At 41.7% G+C, this 21,788-nt stretch overlaps 3 protein-coding genes across 8 annotated transcripts in view; all 3 read left to right on the forward strand.

Annotated features, from left to right (window-relative positions):
* Positions 1 to 2,010, forward strand: part of pttg1ipb (PTTG1 interacting protein b) — an 8,740-nt gene extending 6,730 nt beyond the window's left edge. The window contains exons 5-7 of the mRNA XM_031858640.1: positions 217 to 282; positions 701 to 747; positions 1,234 to 2,010. Coding sequence (XP_031714500.1) covers positions 217 to 282; positions 701 to 747; positions 1,234 to 1,277 — 157 coding nt within the window. The 3' untranslated portion in view covers positions 1,278 to 2,010. The remainder of the gene's footprint in view (positions 1 to 216; positions 283 to 700; positions 748 to 1,233) is intronic.
* Positions 2,011 to 2,104: 94 nt separating this feature from the next.
* Positions 2,105 to 6,995, forward strand: sumo3b (small ubiquitin like modifier 3b). Of its 2 annotated transcripts, XM_031858642.1 has the most exons (4): positions 2,105 to 2,814; positions 3,862 to 3,990; positions 4,084 to 4,155; positions 5,245 to 6,990. In XM_031858642.1, the coding sequence occupies exons 1-4, from the start codon at positions 2,794 to 2,796 to the stop codon at positions 5,308 to 5,310; spliced, it is 288 nt and encodes a 95-aa protein (XP_031714502.1). In that variant the 5' UTR covers positions 2,105 to 2,793; the 3' UTR covers positions 5,311 to 6,990. The 2 variants fall into 2 exon arrangements, with proteins under 2 accessions (XP_031714502.1, XP_031714501.1); XM_031858641.1 differs by having other exon boundaries at positions 3,862 to 4,155; positions 5,245 to 6,995.
* Positions 6,996 to 9,611: 2,616 nt separating this feature from the next.
* fmnl2a (formin-like 2a) overlaps positions 9,612 to 21,788 on the forward strand; it is a 44,859-nt gene continuing 32,682 nt past the window's right edge. For all 5 annotated transcript variants that reach the window (XM_031858251.1, XM_031858255.1, XM_031858252.1 and 2 more), the window contains exon 1: positions 9,612 to 10,276. In XM_031858251.1, the coding sequence (XP_031714111.1) occupies positions 10,163 to 10,276 (114 nt within the window). In that variant the 5' untranslated portion in view covers positions 9,612 to 10,162. The remainder of the gene's footprint in view (positions 10,277 to 21,788) is intronic.

Genomic DNA, 21,788 nt, shown 5'->3' on the forward strand with positions numbered 1-21,788 from the left:
ATATATATATAATATATATTATATATATATATATAGTCTAACAATATATAATATTGTTAGACTATGAGACTGATTACCTGACTTACTTGTGTTGTATGAGGCTAACAGAAAATCACATCAGACTTCTGGTCTCACTATTGTCATTTATATTGCAATGTAAGCTTTTATGTACAAAAACACAACTATGATGAATAATAATATAACTGTTTATTCTAGGAACAAGAGAGAAGACGCAAAAGTGGAGCGACAAACCCGTGCGAGGAAGAGTCGTCAGAAGGCGAAGTAAGTGTAACTGTTGAGGAGGGGATCTACAAAATTAACAAATATAACTATATATATTCAGATAAACAAACAATAAACCCATATTTGTTTCAATAAGTGTCATTATAACAATAACCATAAAATAATATAAGAGGGAGTCATCTAAAGCACATATTGTGGACTGTCCACGTCAGCATGTTGATAAATAAATGTTCAAGATAAAAGAGGCCGAATGTTCTTGCCTTCTCAGAAATGTAATTTTATGTTGTTGTGTATTTTTAAGTGGCAGGTATGTAAAATGAATAAATAGGTTTTGTGGTATTTACCATCAGCTTATTACAGCAGTACTTTGTGTTGTGAGGATTCAAACACTGTAGGCGTGAGTGTGTCCAGTGTTCTCTGTTGTCCAACAGTTTGTCTTTTGTGTCGTCCCTTACAGGAGTACAGAAATGCAGCTGAGACACGATGAGATCAGGCAGAAATATGGTGAGACTAATGTCTTAAATGTAAATGCTGTATCAGACATGCTTTTTTTGCAAAGCTTTGCTTACATGCACAGTGCTAAAAGAGTTTCAAAATGAATGCATAACGGGGTGTGGGAACGATAAGATAGATAACACAAGATAACGATAATGGAACCTGAGCTGAGGAAACTAGGAACAACATAAGAAAAGTCTTCATAAAACAAGAGAGTCAAAATATAAACCATAATTTTGATCAAGTAGCGCCATCTACTGGATACAAATGACACCATACAAAGCTGATGCACTATCATTCACTTCTAACACTTTTTACTTCGATTTTTGGAAGACAAGGATTTTAGAAATACAGTGATTTACTTGCTTTTAACCCACAATTCAAATTGTATGCAACCAGCAAACACTTGCTAACTAGTCCGGATGTGTTGTATTTCTAATCCAGTAATATGCCATACAATGGGTTATAAGATTTGTTCTCCATTGTGTTTTACAGGTATGGCAAAGGATAATCCATACGCCCGTATGAACGATCATTGAGAAGTGTTTCAGCGGTGATTCCATAAGCAAATCCCTTAAGTTGATTTTATTGATGCCAGTAACATTGAGATACACATGTAGCATATAAGAAAATGTGATTATCTGATTTGGTTTCTGTGTCTGCAAAAAAAACACCAAGATGTTTTGAAATGATTTAGTGTGCACTATATTTCAAACATGGTCTATTCACCTAATGTTTCATATTTTATACACGTTGCTCTCTGTTGTTGCACCAGATTCATATTTGTTATGCCTTAATTAGATATAAATGATTATAGGAGAATGTGTTCAGTTGACTTGTTTTTCTGTCCACACAAGAAACTTAGATGTAAGGGTAAATCTGTCAAAACCTATTGTCCACCATGATATGCAAACATTCCTGTGTCATTTTGCATAACATGCACTGTTGTTAGATTTCTATAACTCAAGAGTTGATCAGAGTTTGTGGTGCTTCTTTTATAACCAGCAGTATCGTTGTCATATTATATCAGTAATACACACTATTTTACTGATCGCCATTCATCTCTCAAGTACAACATTTATTTTTATATAAAAATTTAATTTATCACATGTAACTCATTTTACGCTTATTGCTTTTTTATCTGTGAATAAATATCAGGATCAGAATAGTCCTGAACTTTCCTGGATAAACAAAATGTAACTACATGTGAGGGATTTGATTTTTGTGACAAACAAATTGTGACCATTTCAAAATAAAATGAATAACTTGTGACTTTCATTCTTAATCAATTTCCAAATTCGCAATTTCCCCATTTACCTCAAGCCCCAATCTACCCAAACACAAATACAGAAACAAGAAATGGCAAAAAAAGTTATTCAGAACTGAGAGAAAGTATGGAAACATAATTCCCATGTTGGAATCAATGTTATCTGTGTGCTTCCATCTCACCCTCCTACATCTATCACCTTTCAGAAAAAACTCAATGCATGTTGCAGTGCCCGAGTATACTTTTCCCTTCAAAGATTTCAGAAAAACAGATAATACAGTCTCCTGAAGACTACAAGTGAGATCCACACTGAACCAAATCCAGCAATGTTGTTTTTTGGGGCATGTCTACAAGTTATGAATACTGTGAGGGACTAGTTGTGACCATGTAAAATCCCAAATTGCATAAATTTCATCCCATGACTAAGAAATGTTAAATATCCTGAGACCATTTTCTTTGAATCCTGGTTGGTTTGTTGTAGTTTCCGACTCCCACTGCAGGTTCAGTTCAATGCTTTTAACCGACCCTGGTCTGTACTAAAGCCTGGCCTTGCAAAAACGGCCCTTTTGTTTTACCTATGTCGCGGGAGTGCGCAAATTAACTTGCGCGCTCACGTATCCGCGGCCCCGAAGAAAAGGTGGAGCACGTGACCCATTTCGTCGAATTGTATTTTAAATTTCAGTGCGCGCTCCTGGTCCAAGCGAAACGCCGGAGGAACTGATAAGTCGCTACACCGCAAACAGTCTGTCTCTCTGCGTTATTAATAAATTCCCCGGGAAAATAGCACAATGTCTGAAGAAAAGCCAAAGGTCGGTAACGTTACTGAGTTTATTCGAAGCAACATTTTGACCATGTTTGCCGTTAGTTGCTAATGATGCTAGTTGCAAGTTAACATTAGCTAGCACGTTCTGCTAAGCTAGCCGTGCTTCCAGGCTACAGTTACCGCATTTTGAGCGGGTCGACGGAGAAAACAAAGGTTGACCAATTTGCGGATATTTTGGCTTTAGACGCTCCGTTTTGTGTTTACAGAGTCCCACTAATACAAACATCAGCTACTGCTAGTTACTCATGTGTTCACTTTTAAATTAATATGTTTGCTAACGTCGGCATCAGCGATTTTCAATGAAATGCACGATTTGTGTTTTTTCCATTCATTTGCGCCATTGTGGCTTTCTGCGCCAGTTCGAACACGGACTAGCTTGCTATGCTAACCAAATGGAGAACCGAATGAGTGGGAGTGCAGTGTTTTGGATGGCGAAGCCTGCCCCCACGGACCACTCGTCTTGTTAAATGTAACGGCAGCTAACTGAAGTTAGCCGGCTAGTTAAGTTAACTTGTTTGTTGTAGACGAACGTCATTCCACCGGGAACCGGTGTTCAGGATCAACTCGGGTCAGATTAACTGATGGCCTGATGTGTGGTAGCTTGTTGTGATGGCAAATGTTGAGAGCGTAATGAGGAAGCAGAGCTTTCTTCCCGAATGATCTGTATCTTCTCTGAATAACATATCCGATACAATACACTCTCATCTTAGATGTGTAGGTGAGTGAGATTCTGTAAACAGCAGGACTGACTAGTTGTAGTTTAAATGTTGAAACCCCCCCCCCCCCCCATAACATAATCAGCATATGGGAGTCATTTGGGGCCAGGCCTTTCAGGAAGGAGCCGACTATAACCTGCAAGCGTGTCTCCTCTCATCGCTCAGCCACCTGACTTGTTCAACATACTGTCTGATTAATTTGTGACACCATGCACAGTGTAGTACTTGCTGCAATCCACCTTTTTTGTTTTTATTTTATCATAACGTTCTCATAACATCAGGTATGTTTGTTCCACTGAGTGCGTTTTTCGTTGCAGGAGGGAGTGAAGACGGAGAACGACCACATTAACCTCAAGGTAGCTGGTCAGGACGGGTCAGTCGTACAGTTCAAAATCAAAAGGCACACTCCACTCAGCAAACTAATGAAAGCATACTGCGAAAGACAGGTAAGTCATTCTGAAAGACTGAAACATAAATGTGCATTTTCCTGGGATAACAATAGAACTGTTTTATTGATATGTTATTTCTGTCTTTTACAGGGATTGTCAATTCGTCAGATACGGTTTAGGTTTGATGGACAGCCAATTAATGAAACGGACACACCTGCACAGGTTGGTGAAAGCTGGTCTCTTCATAAATCCTCAAAAGGGCAAACTGTTCTCAGGTCATTCAAGTTTTTAATTTATTTCGAGCCACAATTGGGTAATGCGTCAGAACACTAGTGTGTGTCATGTCATTGACCTTTGTACACTGTCCAAATTGGTGAAGTGTGTGTTGTTACTCTTGATCTGTGTGGTAGAGAGTAGATGTGTAACAAGACATAAATTAAATGGGGAAATAATGGAAAGAGTTCTGGTTAGTAGAGTATACATTTATTCAGTCTTGGTCAGTATTCTATTTTATATTTTCACCAGGTAACTCTCAGTTCTCACATCAGGATTTTGTTTCATTTGGATGGACCATGGCTAGCATTTTGCCATTCATTCTAGTTTTGGCTAATCACCAGATGGCAGTAGCTTAATCTTTAGTTCACAGACATGATACGGTATTGATCTCGATCTAAAATTTGTCAAGAAAGCACACAAGGGGGGGTTTTCAGAATGGTTTCTGCAAAGCTGCATGAATGCTCACACTTGTTTACTCAGTGTAAAAAAGTGTATGTACCTGGCAACGAAAATACTTTTTTAAGATCATGGGATGGGTGTCATATTCATTGGATCAAGGTTAAATTTAAGAAAGAACCCAGTGTAAAGATAGTTGTCCATTTAGGGTTGGATATCATTTTATATTTGCCCAAGATGTTACCAGTATGATACCAGAGTTCTCGTACTGAAACCAATCATTTCCTTCAATACCTCACTGTGAGCATGAACATGTCGTTTTTTTGAATAAACACCTTTTCATTAAAATAAATGAATCCAATGGTTACAATTTGTGAAAATACAAGCAGCAATCTAAAAACATTACCTAAATACATTTGTCTAGAAATATTAATATAAATCAGGAACTTTATAGATGGAGCAGAGAATTGCTAATCTAGACATGCTAGTTTATGGTACTTTTCAATACTATTGCAGGACACATTGCTTTCAGTACCAAAGGGTATTTAGGAGTACAGCTATAACCAGCTGTACTTATGGGGATAAATATATATTTGCTGTAGAATAATCTCTTCAGTTTTTTTGTTTTGTTTATTTCAGCTGGAGATGGAGGATGAGGACACTATTGACGTATTTCAACAACAGACGGGAGGAGTTTCTTCTTAAGTCGGATGTGGACTCTTGGGAGAACATCCACATCATTATTTTCATGTTTTATTTGTTTTCTCTTAATTCTCCCCCCTCCTCCCCCACTGTGCTTGGTCAGGCTGTTCACAACATAAAAGGTTTTCATTTGGGGCCAAATCCTAACTTTGAGATGCAGGGTAATTTTTTAAAAAGTGTTTTATTCACATAAATGGATGATTTGTAATTGTCCAAGGCAGGGACACGTCTCAGACAGATATGGCTTGTAATGAAGAAATAAAATAACACACTGCGTTCTTTTGATGTTGAAATGACCACATGCAGGTCTCATAAACCATAAGCTGAACTACATGCCAAAATCCTATTTTTTTATTTTATTTTTTTCCCCTCTTTTTGTTTAAGTTTTCCAGATTGTTGTGAGCATTTAAATTCAGGGTGGGCTCAACTATTTTTAATTCATGTACTTGGAGGATAGCTGCTAGATGGCAGCCTGTGGTTTCTCTCTGTAGTTGGGGGAAGACATAATGACGACTTTCTCAAGTAATACACTTTTAGTAGGTTTTATTTTTTTTTTTTTTTTTTTTTTTTTTTTTCCCCTTCCCCAAGGAACATTGAAAATGATTTGATGTATCCCTGCTCAAGAAAGAACTGTGCTGAGAAAGATTCATGTGGCTGGTGTATCTCTATACTGTCACCCTCGACTCTTTGGTAAATAAAGTACAGTCATGTTTCTGGACCAAAAAGCTAAATGAATAGTGTTCTTTTATAAAAAAGGGTTTGGTTAATATATAATCTGTAGATGTAAAGGGTTTCTGTGAGCAAAACAGTTCTCTTGATGTGTTGATTTCTTTCCACCTTTTCAGAACTTCAGAATAAAAGTAATTCACCTTAACCAGTGTCCCATCCGCTGTTATATAATTTAGTCTGTGTATAAATATATATTGAGTCAATGTTGTGTTGCCAATATGAATACATTTGTCCAACATCTATCCAAACATCCTTAGTTTGTTTGACTCTTGTGTGTTGGTAAGTAGAAATCTTGTTTTATAAGAATGTCCTTCGTTTTTGTGTCTTCATTTGTTAGCTTTGCAGGGTGACATTGGCAGATCACCCCTCCCCACCCCCTCCCCATTTTTGTTTTGGGATTTGTACATTATTTGTTGTCCCTATACTGTATACAATAAATATAGTTTGATACTCCGCCTCTTGCATTGTATATTACCTTCCATTTGTGTGCTATAAGATGAATCTTTTAGCATGATACAGGGCAAGTATTTTGAAATATTCAATTCTAACAACATGCAGTAGTTAAAGGGCTGACTATACTCCTGAATACTGGTTTGATTCATGTAACCATAGGTGCAAATCAATTCTGGCCTCCTAATTAATGCTATGGTGGAAACTAAAGAGTGATTGTTTCCAGATTTGAAACCGTGGAACAGGTTGATTTCACCAAGCCCAAAATGATATGATTTGTTAAGTGTGCCTTGAAAATGTTTGTGTTAATAAAGTAGTTTGATCCAGAGGCAATACTCTTTACATACATCAGAGGGCGCTGTTGTTCTGAAGACTCGGGATCACTGCTTGCTCTGCTAGATCTGCATTTCTACTTGTTTGAATCGCTGACGTCTACAGCCCTTAAAATAAAACACAAAGACACATTTGTTGCTCCACTCCAGCCTTGTGAGGGCCATAACTCCACGGGCCTTCTTTTTGCTTAAGAGAACTTCATTTCACAGATGTTACTTAACTGAGCAGCCAAATGAACTCCCTGTGAGCCTCCTCACACAGTGGGTTGATTGTGCTGCCTTTTATTTCTGGCATCTTCTTTGCATTTCATATTTCCTTGTGGATATATCTGGAGTCTCTCATATTTCCCCCAGACGTCCCAGAGCTGCAGCTGGAAGGTGCCCCCTCCACCCATACATTAAAAAAAAGAACGAGTGCGTACAGTATGCATGTTATATAAAAGCACTCAAGACGTTAACTAATTCAAGATATCGTCAGGGCATTGCTGTTGTTAGTTAGTGCTGTGAGTCACCATCAGCTGTGTCAGAAATCACATGTCCTCTATTGTTTTTTCACTGCAGATAATGGAGAGAAGCTTTGTATTATCGTTATTGTTTTGAAGCTCATTCATAGTCTGTCTTATGTCATGCACAGCTCTGCTGTCACAATACAGTGAGGATTGTTTGTTTACTATTGTGACAAGATAATAGGTGGATTATTGAGTCCAAGTACACAGTCACTCGCATGTATTCTGAATAAAAAGGAATTATGTTCATATGAATAACGAATATAGACTTCTGTGTATGAAAGACAGAATTGTATGAGAACTAAAAAAAAATATGCTGGTGAATGAAACTTGGCCCTCCTTCACAAGTCGTATTACCAGCCGGGCCCCCAGACCCCCACCGCCCCGGAAGCACATTTTAAACTGATAAGATAAGAGCCTTCATGTGGGCCCTGCTTTAAGATGGCTAATGTGGAAAAAAAACTAATTAATTTGTGTTTAATGAGATTACCACACAGCAAACATGGGGCCATGTAATAATCCATCATAGGAATAATGTACACGTGCACAGAGTAGGGGAGCAATAGGGGGTTAATAGGCCCACCTGTTCCACAGTTTCTTCCTTATCTCATGATCAGTTACCCAGTATTTGTTATATTTTTGTTGTCACTTTAGTGTACACATTCAACACAACGCTTAGGCTGTAATCTGCAACAAAGTAATACACATGATGAAAGTAAGAGCAAAAACCTTACATTACAGGCCAGCTGCTCCAAATACATAAACAATACTCATTAAGTTAATGCCATTTAATTACTTGATCTTTGTACACTTTCTTGAATTGAATAATAGTTGAATAATAAATTCCACATTATCTGTCTTCATTAAAGCTAATGTGAATACTCTTCTTTATTTTTTTCATCCAAACCCTGGTGCTATATTTGTATTTGTTGGGCTGAATTCTGATCGTTCACCTCTTTCCTTCACAGTCCTCTCCTTAAGTAAAATCCAATAAGTGCATTAACATGTAGTACACACGTACATATATTAAACAACACAAGAGGAGGCGTCTTCAGACAGAGCAAATCAGCTTAACTCGGAACACATAATGATCGTATGAGGTCAGTCAGCCGTGTTTCGCATCCTCAATGTGTCCAGCCAGCATCGTCAGATGTGACGCCCTCCCTCGCTGAATCAGTCCAGCAGCCTGAATGAAAACACTGTGCATCTGGAGAACCTCTGGATTGTCTCCAGAGCGCTGCATGCTGATGTCACCCTCTTGTGCATAATGTGGTCCCCACCCTGTTGGCAGATCAGATTTGATCAGACTTGAGGGAGCATAAACGTGTCAGTGGCTGTGTTATCATAAAATTGTTGTTGTAACTTTGGGTGAACTTGCTTTTAGACATTTTGACTTGTCATAGAAAGAAAACACCTGTTCTTTTCATGTCAACATGTCTTTGGTAAAAAAAAAAGGCACATTGCTCTCACTCAGGGAATATTTGAAAATCATAAATCCTCAGACAGAACCTGGACAAAAGACCTGTCTGTATTTGCTCAAGGCTTTGTCCCGTGGATAATGGCTGAGGAGAGATGTTAGAGACAAGAGTAGGAGGCAGGAAAGGTTAAACTAATCACAGGTTCCCTCCGAGTATAGCATTCAATTCTAGAAAATAGATTAAATAAACAAAACATGTTTCTCTGTTTGTCACTGAAAATATCTCATGGAGCCCTATGAAGAAGTAAATTATATTACAATACAACTTTATTTACCCGTGTAAGAGCAAATGTATTCAGCTTGGCACAACCCAGATAAACAAATACACACAATAGATAAGAAAAGAAGGTTAAAAACACAAGTTATATCTGTATAAGAATAAAGGCTCTGTAATACTTTGCTTTTCATGCTTTGTTTTTCAGACATGTTTTAACTCAGGATACCAATGTTATTCATGCTGTTTTAAGACACATGTACTTAACTTACAGTAGAAGTTACTCACAGACGTTTTCACACAGGTGCAACCAATAATAATAATAATAATTGCTGCATTACATCCAGGTGCGCCAGTTCCAGGATCTTATTGCCTGCAGTGACTCTATAATCAAGGATACCTCAATCACAAATTGAGGAAAAAAACACATACAAATAGTAAATAATGACTATAGCGCCCAAGTGTGTTGTCTCTCACCATGGACTCGAAGTACCACAATGCAACACAGACAAATATCATCTACTTAGCTACGGGCTTTTAGGAGCTACGCCCCAAGAAGAAGAGGGAGGCTTGCCCCTGAAAGAACTCATTGTAGAGAGGGATGGGAGTGTGTGCAGCCGCGGTGTGAGCGTGCATGTGTTTGAGGAGCCCCCTCCTCCTTAACTAGCTGGTCAGCAGCGGAGGGATTAGTGAAGCACACCTCCACTCACTACTAACAGGGGGGGGGGAAGTTGCAATAAGCGTGAATCATGGTCGTCGTCATTACTACCGGCTGGGAGTGGAGCCGAAATTGTGCAAGATACGGATAACGGAGAAGAAAGGTCCTTGCGGATCGAGTCAAGTTTCCCCAGGTCTCCTCGTTCCGCCGTGAAAAATGCCTCGCCAGAGGCTCCGCTGCTGCTGCACGCCGCTGCTGCCTCTTCTCCGACCCGTCCCCTGCCTCCTTCACATGTGCTTTATGGCGAAGAAGTGACCAGGATACAAACCTGTAAAAGGAGTCCGTGGAAGGGCGACAAAAACCAAAGGACGTGCGGATATTTTTTTTAATTTTTTTTTTACTTTACTTTTTCCCCGTGTGGAGATTGTCTCAAGTAGGAGAGAGAGAGCGAGAGAGAGAGAGAGAAAAGTTGTACTCAAAGAGGAAAACATGGGGAACGCGGGGAGCATGGACCAGCACGCTGATTTCAGAGGACACAACATGCCTCTGAAACTCCCCATGCCCGAGCAGAGTGAACTGGAGGAACGATTCGCAACCGTTTTGGTAAGAGGAGAGAAAAACAAATCATTTTTCATCTGTCTTCTCTTTGTTCCCCTCCATGCTTCGATGTCCCGGGACGGGACAGCTGTGCGTGTAGGTTGGACCTCTGTTTGTCCAGCACGCCTGTCCTTTGTTGTTCAGGGGGAAAAGCGGGTATTCCGAGAAAAAGCTATTTGTGTCAGAGGTACAATAGATATGCATCTGTTGCATTGCTAGAATACAACTGTGAGGGTGAAGTAAAGTCTATTTGAACTCTTATCAAAGTAGTGATGAAGTTACAGCTGGACTGTGAGGACATTGACACTTAAATTAGCATATTTTTTGACTCATTACGTTTCTGAGCCTTCTGAACTTTTGGCCACACATTGCGGAAATGCATCAAAAAACACAAGATAACAAAATGTTTTTACAGCACAGTGATCTTTTCATTCAGCAGCCTATACGTCCAGCCCTGGATGGCTTTTATAATAGTGGCATCCCAGACACCTGCAGTCAAATTTATTGTTTTTATGGCAGTCTTTTTCACCCAACTTTATGAGTCCAGGCGCTGGCTCACTACTGAAGCTCTAAGTGCCCAGATATGCCGGCTCCTTTCCAAACATCTGTCACATCATAAAGCCTCAGCAGCGCATGTCAACAATTATGTTACCTGGGAGTTGAACGCCGAACATTCCTGGTGTTGTTGACAGATCCTCCAGACTTTAAAGTGCCTTGAGGTCAGTTAATAGGTGAAGGAAAAGTGTTTATGTTGATGGTTGACTAAAACTTCCCTCGTCGATCTGTTGACTGATTTGTGGGAAGGACTAAAGCGTTTATTCACCATGTTCTCTGGTGTGCCAAGAGGCCATTATTGTGAGTAACAAATAGCTGATGAGGAGCATTCTCAGCACACTGCTCCTCAGTCAGTGGATAAAGGCCCAGATAGAAGAACAGTGCAGCGATGGTGAAATTTGAGAGCTGGCAAAATGTGGGTCAAACGTGATTGTCGCCTGGCCCACTGCTCTCATAAACATGATCTGCTCAGTAAGGGGAATTTGACTTGAGCAAGCAGGTTCTCACGGCAGCGTGATTTGAAATGTTTTGTGTTATATCTGTTCCCCTTTTTGTTTTGGTTCATGTTTGGTTCTCTAATGGGCACAGATCTTTTAGCCTGTAAGCCCATCACAGAAAAGGGGATCAAGTTTTGGTGGAAGTTAAATCATCGTGTCCCACATGGGGTGTGTTGGGTGCGATTGCTGCTTGTCAGACACTGATGAATCCCGCTCTGCGCCTGGAGGCAGCAGTCTTTGGTGTCGGGAGGTTTGACGTCACAACACAGAGGGATTTGGGCCTTCTTCTTAATCGCCTCCGCTTTTAGAGTCACCTACTTTGTTTTGTTTTTTGAGCACATCGAGGTTTTCCCCGGCTTGCATCTGGGTTTATAAACAGCAGTAAATGTCGGGGATGAGAGAACGATTAGGATCCATAAATAAATGTGTTGTGCAAAACTGATCCGTGTTATGCTTTTTAGAAAACAAACCCCTACCTGTCTAACACGAGGATTTCGTGGGCTGTCTGTCAGAAAAGCTGATCCTCACAGCACGTCAGGATCCCCCCCACTGCTGCCAGCATGATGCCTCAGTTCTTAGCGGGATGGAAGCCCTCCAGCATTAGAAGAACTTAGTGCTATAATCACAGCATTTAGTGTTATTTACTGCCATTTAAACCCTAATGTGTCTCAGCCGTGCCTGATGGCAGTTGGCTCCATTGATTGCGGGAGCGAGTGGCACTGTGTGACTCTGATGACCTCACTTTGGTTTGAATAGCGGATGATTAAGACGAGACCTCGTCTCGCCTCTCAATTGTCTTTGTATCCCAACCTATCAGTGGCTCCCAGACCTGATGAATCAATATTTAAAGTGTGCTTGGCTGCTGATCAATGGTCCTTTCACCTACTCGTTAATCATCGGTTCCTTTATCAATTCTGTCACAGACTATTTTTGTTTGACAATTGCATACATTTTGGACTCGATGCTAGTTTTCCCTCAACCTAGGCGTGATAGAGTAGCAGCAGGGCTGTTTACCTGCCACTCATATGTTTGATCAACAGGCAAGTCCTGGATCCCAGTGGGGAGCCGTTTAGATTAAAGGCTCGTGCTGTGTGCCACCTCACTCACGCACTCGCCTTACTAAACCCTTGATTTTTCTTATCAGGGACGTACGGTAATTGAATTTGGGTCCATGCTGTGTGATGTGAAAAGGCTCCTTTCAAATATTGACTCATGACCTCCATCATTTGAGCAGACCAGGTATGTGTGTAACCACACGTATAGCTGATGACAATTCTTACTGTCGGAGTTACCCTTATTCTGTATAAGTTATTTGATTCTTAGCTGAATAAAATGCAATATAATAATCTAAATGTTCCTCATTTAGATTATTAAACATCCTATCAAAGAATAAATCAACAAAATTCATAAAAAAACTATTTCCACCAACTTGTCAGCCGTTTAATGCCAGTAAACTAGGGCTGTCCTCGACCAAATAGATTCTTAGTTGAGTAACGCTCACACGATTCTGACGACTGAACGATGAGTTGATTTAATCGACAGATCTGTAAAACACCACAAAGAATCCCGTGAGATCTTGTGTTTACCAGAGATGCATACGTTTCTAGGAAGTCATTCTGTATAGAAAAGAAGCATTTACTTAACCAAAGAACTCTCAGCCAACTGAAACCAAAACGACCTATTAGTCGACTGATCGACTAATAGGTGGCAGCCCGACGGTAAACATAAGAAAAATGTGGTCGACAAAACCGTGTTCACTGTCGGTCAAAAGCTCCGGGAAGTTGTGGAACAAGTGTCTGAGTGGACCAGAGTGGAGATTGTCAGCTGCTGTTGCCAAGGTCAATAATGAACCGTGACGCTCAATGATGATTGCGTTTTATCGTTTTATTATGTCTAAGTTTAGTGAGTTTTCTACGTACACAAATGCATATTGTACTACGCTCTGACGTTGGTTACGGGACAAACTGAAGTCCTCAACAGGAAATAACTTTTATTACCACGTCCATGTTTGTCTTTTTAAAGAGAGTGTTTCATTTTAAGACAGCTTTGCCAGTTAATAAAACGCAGCCCAAAAGCTATCGACAGCATATATATGGTACGCATTTCCAAACTAAGTATATTGAACAAAACCAAACATAATTTAAACTGACTTCAGCTCATTCAAAGCTGTTAACACTGTGTGTGCTATCATACCAACATTCTTCAGCATGCATATCAGTATTTCCAGATATCTGAACTCTGACTTAAAGTCATGCTGAGTGGTCTGGCTGTATGGTTGTAGTACTACTTTCTTTCGTTGGGGTTTACTGCTTCCTGAGTCTGCGTTTTCTACTAAATGAAAAGCTCCCATTGAAGTCTCTGTCTCATGAATCCCTTGAGGCACGGGCCGATCTTCGAAATGGACTCGGGGCCTAATTGTCATGCACGACCTCTGCCGCGATAAGAGGGGCTAATTCACATGTGACCGTGGCCACGAAGTGAGGTGTAGTTTAAACCCAAATATTCATTGTTTCAAGCGCTATAGGGGGAAGGGTTACCATGCAGGTGTACGATGGAATTCATTCATTGTTAATGCTCACACGTTCTTCCATAAGCAGTTGCTGCGTGTTCAATTCCTGCTCTATGCTTTGTGTGTCTCGTAAATAGTGCTGCTTGGCGCCGTACTCTGGAGCGCATGTTTGCAAGTCTTCACCTCCCTTGTGGTTGCCATAGTGTTGGTTGAGACAAGTCTACAAGAAAGAAGATGGCTCACACATGACGATGAGCCAGGATCAGGGGCAGCCCTCTGGATGTTAACTCTGCACAGCACAGCGCCGATATCCCAGTGAATCTACCGGTCATATCATTACCCAGTAGATCAATCTGCTCTGCACTTATTGCCGAGTCAATCCCACACTGTCATTCAGCCAGCCATTAGAGGGTACAAGCAACGCTTACAGAGTGTCTTGGTCTATAAGTGCACACTGGCTGAAAGCATGTGAAATGACTGCAGTCAATCTCTGTGACTCACATGTACAGTATGAGCTCGTCTATATGCTTCATGCTGAACCACAGGAACGTGACTCTGTGCAACAGGAATGCAGCTCAGGCCTCATGTCTGCTCCTCTGCCTCAGCTGGCCACGGAGCTGACATAGAGTGAAATTGTACCCGCATCTCCAGGACACCGTCCGCTTCCATCTCAGCGCCGTCGGTGTTTGCTGAATATCGTTGCTGTCAGGGAGGCAGAGAGGTTTACGGCCATTATTTGCTCAAATGCCATATGGGGACTACAGGCTTAGCTGTTGTTCTAGCTGCTCTTCTTAACAGTCTGTCCAGATTACGTCTAAGCTACTTTGTTGAAAGGCTGCTGAAGCATCCTGAACTGCTGTTCTTTGTGCTTCTGAAATGTACTCCTCGGATCAATCACACGTCACGTTCAACTGAAGTGTAGTTTGTCACACTGACCGTGTGTCAAATGTGTGTGTGATGTTCAGCTTGTGCCTCCAGGCAGCCTGAAACATCAATTAATGCTGCTTTTTTTATTGTTTCCAATATTATATTGTTGTGGAAACATCAATTTTGTTTGTTCAGACCTTGTCTAAAATTTCCATAATTAAAGATGCCAGATTAAAGAGAAAAAACTGAATAAATGAGTGGAGATGCAGATGCTTTCAAATAGAGCATGATCGTGGCATTATGTACACATATTGAGTTTATTCTGAGTGACAGCCTGTCTGTTATCTTGTGATTTGTCTCAATGCAACTTACTGTACTTTTTAGCCTTTTGTGCGAGCACAGTTGTCCATCCATCGCCTACGCTGCTACACGGGGCCCAGGAAGCGACTAAGCTATCCCTATAGTTTTTCCATGTCGACTCTTCTTCATTAAAAAGCAAAACAATGGGTATTGTCTGAGGAGCAGAGGGTGAACACTGGCTGAATCCCGTGCTGCAGGCCCGGGAAACAGAGCTGCTCTTTATTCTGTGGAGAGCCCAAGACGGAGCCTGGCACTGGACCCAGACCCGGCAGGCTGCGAGAGGCCACCACACATACCCAAATATGTGTGTGTGTGTGAGTGTGTGTGTGCGCGTGTGTGTGTGTGTGTGTGCGTGCGCGCGTACATGTTTGTGCTGTTGTCGAAGCCCCGGGATGCTCACCCACCAATTAGCTGTAACAGAGCTGAGCATGAAATGCTTGGGGAGCGATGAAATGTTCTTCTGCAGCCAGTGTGCTGCTGGGCTCCGCAGTCTCTCGGAAGACATGCGAGGTGCTGCGACGTTGAGCGATAATGTGCTGCTCAAAACCCAGAAAGCGTAGCCTGGAGGCATCTGGTCTCGCCGGCAGAGGGTCAGATGATTACGTGGGAACAGGTCTCTCTTGGCTGTTTGCAGGCACTGCTGAGTTGAAACCACCAGGGGATTCAATCACCATTGTTGTTCCCGGTTCAGTTTGGACATGCGCACTTTTGGGGGTGGTTTGGTTTTCTGCACTGCAGCGTGGGTGGCAGCGGGTACTGACCAAGCGAAGCGATAAGATGACGTTGAAATCAGAACGATCATACCTGATCACGACGGTCCCTGACCCTTGTTTGGGTGCTGGAGTAGTAAGAAGAGTCTCCGGAGGCTTAGCGCATCTCCGTCTCAGCTACCGAATAGCAAGAGCAGTTGAGCTTGTTTTCCCTTAACATTACTGAATGCCAGCTATGAAAAGAGACTGTTTTGAAAGAAAGAGAAACTTTTTGTCGTCACTCCTTAGTCCGGCTTTAGTGGATGTCGCTTCGTACTCTGCCATGAATATCTCTGCTGTAGGTCTTCCTGCGTAAGGAGCAGGTGTACGATGATGCAGCTTGGAACAGGCCGGCTCTGTCCTTTTCACAGTCGGTCACAGCCAGTTTCCAGTGTTGTCCGGCAGGACCGGGCCAAGGGCCACACAAAAGAACAGGAGGGTCACCACTCTGTGGAGGAGTGCATTATGGGCAGGATCTGTCCCGGCTCCAAGATGGCAGCTGTGCTAATAAAATGAGATTGCATCGGCCAAAGTGCTGCACAAGAGTGGGTGTTGTGTTGTGAGCTGCAGAAAAGCCTTCGAATGTCATTGTGACAAATGAGTGGTGTGTTGTGGCTTCAGGGTCAGCTTTATCTTGTGGCATTAATATTATAATTTTGTTTTTCTTTTAGGGGCCTTGATCCATGTTGAGTATGTTTACAGTCTGCTATTAGGCCTCCTCTGATCTGCAGGAACCTCACATTGTTTTCTGTTGGCTTACTTACTGCTGTTTGTTGTATCTGCATAATGTGGGTTAGGGTTATAATCACACAAATAGTCTGTTTCTCAATGACATTTTACAACCTTGTACATTATCTGTGCCATGTCTGCACACGTACTTGCAATGTTGCATTTTACCACACAGTATAACACCATATCCTCAGATTGAACTTGTGGTCTATTATTGTTGTAGTTGAAAAGACACAGAAGTTCCCTTTAAAGTAGCCTAGTTTCTCTTTGGGCTTTTCTTCCTGAACCTTTTTTTTCGTGGCACACATGCTGCTTTTGACACTGCCAGAGTCAAAAAGGCAGGTTTTGTCTGGTAACGACTTGCCAGAATTAACATCTGCAGAACAGAATGGGAGGTGCTGTTGCATTTAAATATACGATCGCTGAGGTACATTCACATGCAACAGGACCTCGCCAGAGTGTGATATTGGCCTCATCACAGACAATGCAGCAGTCTGTTGTTTCAGGCTTCAATGGCCTCTCACCCTGGACCCCCCCACATTAAACCAAAGCAGAGTGGACCGGCCTGAGTGTCATGGGTTAGGATTTAGATTAAGTTATTATGCATTTCCAGTAAAACTCAAAAGCCAAAGCAGGGAAAGAGCATTCATTCAGAGGGTCTGAAGATTCACAGCACCCAGTTGCTTTTGTAGGCTTTATTTTGTTTTTCCTACAGTGGGGGCTTCAGACACTTTATTCAACTGGTATGTGGTTAAAAACACATTTATATAATTATCACACAAAATACAGCAGATCACAGAACTTACTATGACAGGATCAGCAAAGTCATATGTCGCATTCAATGAAAAGCCTGTAATAACTGGCTCATGAGTCACAATGCAGGACAAATGAATAGACATATCTGTTTCTTATAGACTCGTGAGGAGGTTCAGTCCGACATTTAGCTTTGACAAATATCACCGCGAAGACACAAATTGGAATTGGGCCAATCCTAATTTCTAAATTTCTAAATGGGCACTTTGTCCTCACTGTATCTGCTTAATGAACGTCTGCCTGGCCCGAAGGACTGCAGCTGTTTTCCTGATTTGTTTGTTGACAAAAAGGTAGTAATGTGATCAGCGACCATGTCTTTTTCTTTTGTCTTATAAAGCTCCCATTCAGCCATTCTTCATTTCATAACGAAACAGAAGCACATTTCTGTGTTGGCCACCTGCAATCCAGCCTGCATTAATTACGTCATTAGAAGAAGTGCACGTTCTGTTTGCGTTGGAGAGATTATGTTTTCCATCAAGCAAATAATCACATTTTATTGTTCACCCTTTTGTGAGATGTTGTATTGAGTCTGTTTGTAGTTATTTGTGGTAGTAGTTGTTTTCTACACTTACTCTACTATTCTATTGTTGTAAGATATTTACTTTATGGGTTGTATTGAGGGGACAGTCGCTTGATCATGGCCTCAATGCAGAAGGAGGTGGACCACAGAAACCATTCCAGTGTGACGTGTCTAGAATACATCTCATTATAGTGGTTATGTAATGTTGTGCTACATCAAAACGTTCCCATAACGGAAGAGAAGATTCCCCCACACACACACACACACACGGACAAAAATACTTGCATATCCAATATGTGCATTGTGAAGGTTTTGGTCATAGGACCATCATTAACACGACTTATAGATACATATTGATACGTCACTACTTTACAGTTGACTGTGTGGTCGTCATGGGATGTTATAGTTAATAGAAGATGGTTTTATAAGCCTTAAAGGATTATACTTAGCAGCATCATTCAATTAGTCAGCCTCCTATTTGTGAGCTCATAAATGTCCTGTTCATCCCACTGCTACCTACTAAAAGGTTTACGGTTGTGCAAATAAAACTTTATCTGAAGGTAACCTCTATTTTACCAAATTTCAAGTAAACCAATGATTTCATTCAATAGCCCACTGCATTTACGCTCCATTGTTTATCTTGCAGATAAACAACTTTTCTGATTCCTATTCTTTTTTTTTTTTTTTTTTTTTTTTTTTTTCTCACTTGAGCTAGAACATGGACTCCACCTCAGTCCGGACACTTTCGCAACATCTGGCCTGGCTGGAACTCATCTGTGTTCATGTATCACTTGTTTTGTTTGGACAACTTCCTGCTGCTCCAAACCATCTCCATAAAGTTTTCGTTATTTGGATAATGTCCAGCACGAAAGCCATCCTGTATCGAGCCAAAGTGGTTTTACCCACAATGTAAACATTGCACCAGCCTTTTTGCAATGTTTTGTGTGTTTGCAGCCAAGTAGTGTTTTTTTTTTTTACTTCTTACAGTGAAGCTTGGCTTTACACCAACATTTTAATATTTTTGCACAGAGGAAGTTGCATTTGATTCCTCCCACTTGCAGCTGCTGTATTCTGTGTGCATCTCCATTGATTTCACCGTGTAATGAATCATAAGCAGTATGATGTTGCATGTCGAGGCTCACTGAATGATGACAGTAGGGACGGTGTGTTGAGAGAATAACACCAATGAGGTGGTATCCTTCACCAAGAGTAGCAGTTGATGAGCTCCTGTTAGTGGATGGGGTTTTGGCAGAAGTACAGAGCGATCGTACTGTCCTCACACTGAGGTAAATGAAAGGAATTTCATTGGAATGTGCTCCTAGGGAGGGGGGATGAGAGGCCAGGCTCAAACATTTGAACTCACCATTTAGTCGAGAGGCATTCCGGAGAACAGCTTCACAAACAAACACTACTGTCCTGAAGGAGGGGGGGCTGCTGAGCCTGAGCAGGGGGTCCTGTGGATTACAAAACTAATCTGAGAACAGACGGGGGACACCTGTGCCCTCAAAGAATGCCAAGGATTACGGATCCACGCTGCGCTAATGAGGGGAGGACAGCTCGGTTTGGATAGCGCAGGCCCCGGGGCCGTCCTATTCCTTTCTCCCTTATGGGGGCACTTAGCGCTCACTTCCTCCACTGTGAAAATGATTTTGGTTCTTATATGTGTGAGCTGCAGGGCTCCTTGACTTCCCTGCGGGGTAAACGAGAAGAGGAACAGTCACGTATTGGTACACCTGTGGAGGTGTTTCACAACTCAGAGTTAGCCTGCAGAGCTAACGTCAGTATGACGTGAATGCCTTGAAAACGTACAACACCCCAGGGCAGGGACTGATGAAGCAAGCATTGGGAGAGAACAGTGCAGCATCCAGTCATTTCCGGAGTATTGAGCAATTTGAAAATATTTGTTATGACTAGTCATCAATAACTGTTTTCTTGTTGCGGCCTATAGTTCTTTGTCTGTAATGCTCATTTAAAAAGGCAGCGTGAGGTATCTGTGCACAGTAATGCATCAGAGGCTGGAACATTGTTTAGAATGATGCAAACTGGGTGTTGACAACAGGAAGAAATGGAATCCTCTGAGGTCATTAGTTGGATTTTCATCGGTCAATATTGCCTATAAGAGAGGAGAAAACATACTACTGGGTCTGCTGACTCAGCCTTCTGGTTGTGGCGCATTAGCAGAAAAAAAAGGTAGAGCTGGAAGAGAGAGTGGGTGTGCCTCAAAGTCCCCAAGGGCGGATCAATCCCTGCTCTGAGAGGAGGCTGAGAGGCGCTGCACTGCACACTTTTGTCTGTTTCTGTCTCTTGTTAATGTGTATAATACGTATGTTGGAGAAAGTTAACAGAGTGAAGCATGGGCCTGTTTTCAATCACCGAAACTACTTTTCTTTTAAGCAGTTTTCTTTCCCTGATAGGTTTGTTTTTAGATTGTGTTGGAACAAGAAGGCTATCTAATGGGGCATGAACCGGGAGCTAATTAACCCACTCACTCACTTTCACCTCCGATTTTTGACTTTGCTTTATGTCGTCAACGCATCAAATTTTTTTGCAACTCCAACCCCCCAAAAAGAACTTCTGTTGGTGGCACTCAAATCGAAGCTGATTGTATCTTCAAGAGCACTTCTGGACTGTTGTCCTCAAGAGTCAAGTGATGAAGTGGAAGTTAACTAAGCGTCCACTTTGTTCAGTGTACTAGAGCTTCATTCCTGGTGATGTAGCGCACACACTGTCTGCATGGAGATGAGAAGCACGACAGCGTAAAAGGGAACTTGTGTTCAGCAACCCTGAAAATGACCATTTGTGTATCGATGACTCACGGCATGTTCGATTCTTCAAAATTCTTGCATGGCGCCACGGTGAAGGGAGATTCTGAAAAATGGGCGAAATTGTAGTAAATCCTTGATGGATCAAAGTAAATAGAGGCTATGTTTAATGACAGCAAAAGTACTCTATATCAAAAATACTTTTGTGACGTTTTGCAGATTCTTCATTCTCCATGGAGGCACGCACGAAAATTTTTTGCTTGTGCATTTACTGTGTACCGGTTGTTAGACGGCTTGTTCTGAGCTGGTCTGGCAACAGTTTAGGAGCAACATACACGTATAAGTGTGACTGTATTTTATTTTCCGGGTTGTAGAAGCTCAGATCATTGTTTACACACCTATGCTTGTAGAAAATATTCCATTTAGACTCGGTGCTATTCAAATGGATAGCTTCTCTTTTTTGTTAACATAGTCCACATCTTTTCACAGCAAGCGCACCCAAAGCAGGCCCTTCATGTGGGCTGTGTGTTTGCTTTCATAGCCAGCTGTGCTGTGAAGGCTGTGCCTCCGCAGACCTCCTCGGAGGTAGTGGCTGGTTGGTAGGCTTTGAGCCGGCGGTCTATTTTTACTCTTTTTATGACTCAAACTGCTGAATGAGAGGATACATGCACACTAATATGTTCTGTCCATATTTCTCAGCCTCGCAGCCTGAAGTGAAGTTAACCATCGACATGTATTGATATCAGTAGCAGCTGTTAAAGTTAAGCTACTGATTGTAGTATTTACACATTTTGGACTGGTCCAGTGCGGCATACTTTTAGCTGCACCATGACGCGATGAGACGTGATCACAGGCGTTGACTCTAACCACTCTCACCTGGGAGCAGAGAGCCGAACCGTAACAGTCTGTGGCTTGTTCCAACGTAAGAATAGGGTGACGAGTTCAGGTTTGTTTGGCTGAACATACAAGTGTTCACATGTAGAGTGGTGCTTTTTGGGTAATTGGTTGTGACTGATTTTACAACATGCGCAGTGACTAACGGTGTAGTGCATCAAATCCTGAGTGTCTTTTTTTTACGAGCATCCTTTTGCCAATGCTCGGAGATGGCTGACACACACACACACACACACACACACACACACACACACACACACACA

The sequence above is a fragment of the Anarrhichthys ocellatus genome, unplaced genomic scaffold, assembly GCF_004355925.1.
Source record: "Anarrhichthys ocellatus isolate YVR2014 unplaced genomic scaffold, GSC_Weel_1.0 scaffold20, whole genome shotgun sequence".
NCBI classification, from domain to species: Eukaryota; Metazoa; Chordata; class Actinopteri; order Perciformes; family Anarhichadidae; genus Anarrhichthys; species Anarrhichthys ocellatus.

Bases quoted from the DNA above. Each gene is read 5' to 3' on its own strand.
- sumo3b (XM_031858641.1), top strand. From the start codon at position 2,794: ATGTCTGAAGAAAAGCCAAAG. The intron at 2,815-3,861 runs GTCGGTAACGTT...TTTTCGTTGCAG, and splicing joins TGTCTGAAGAAAAGCCAAAG to GAGGGAGTGAAGACGGAGAA. The intron at 4,156-5,244 runs GTTGGTGAAAGC...TGTTTATTTCAG, and splicing joins AAACGGACACACCTGCACAG to CTGGAGATGGAGGATGAGGA.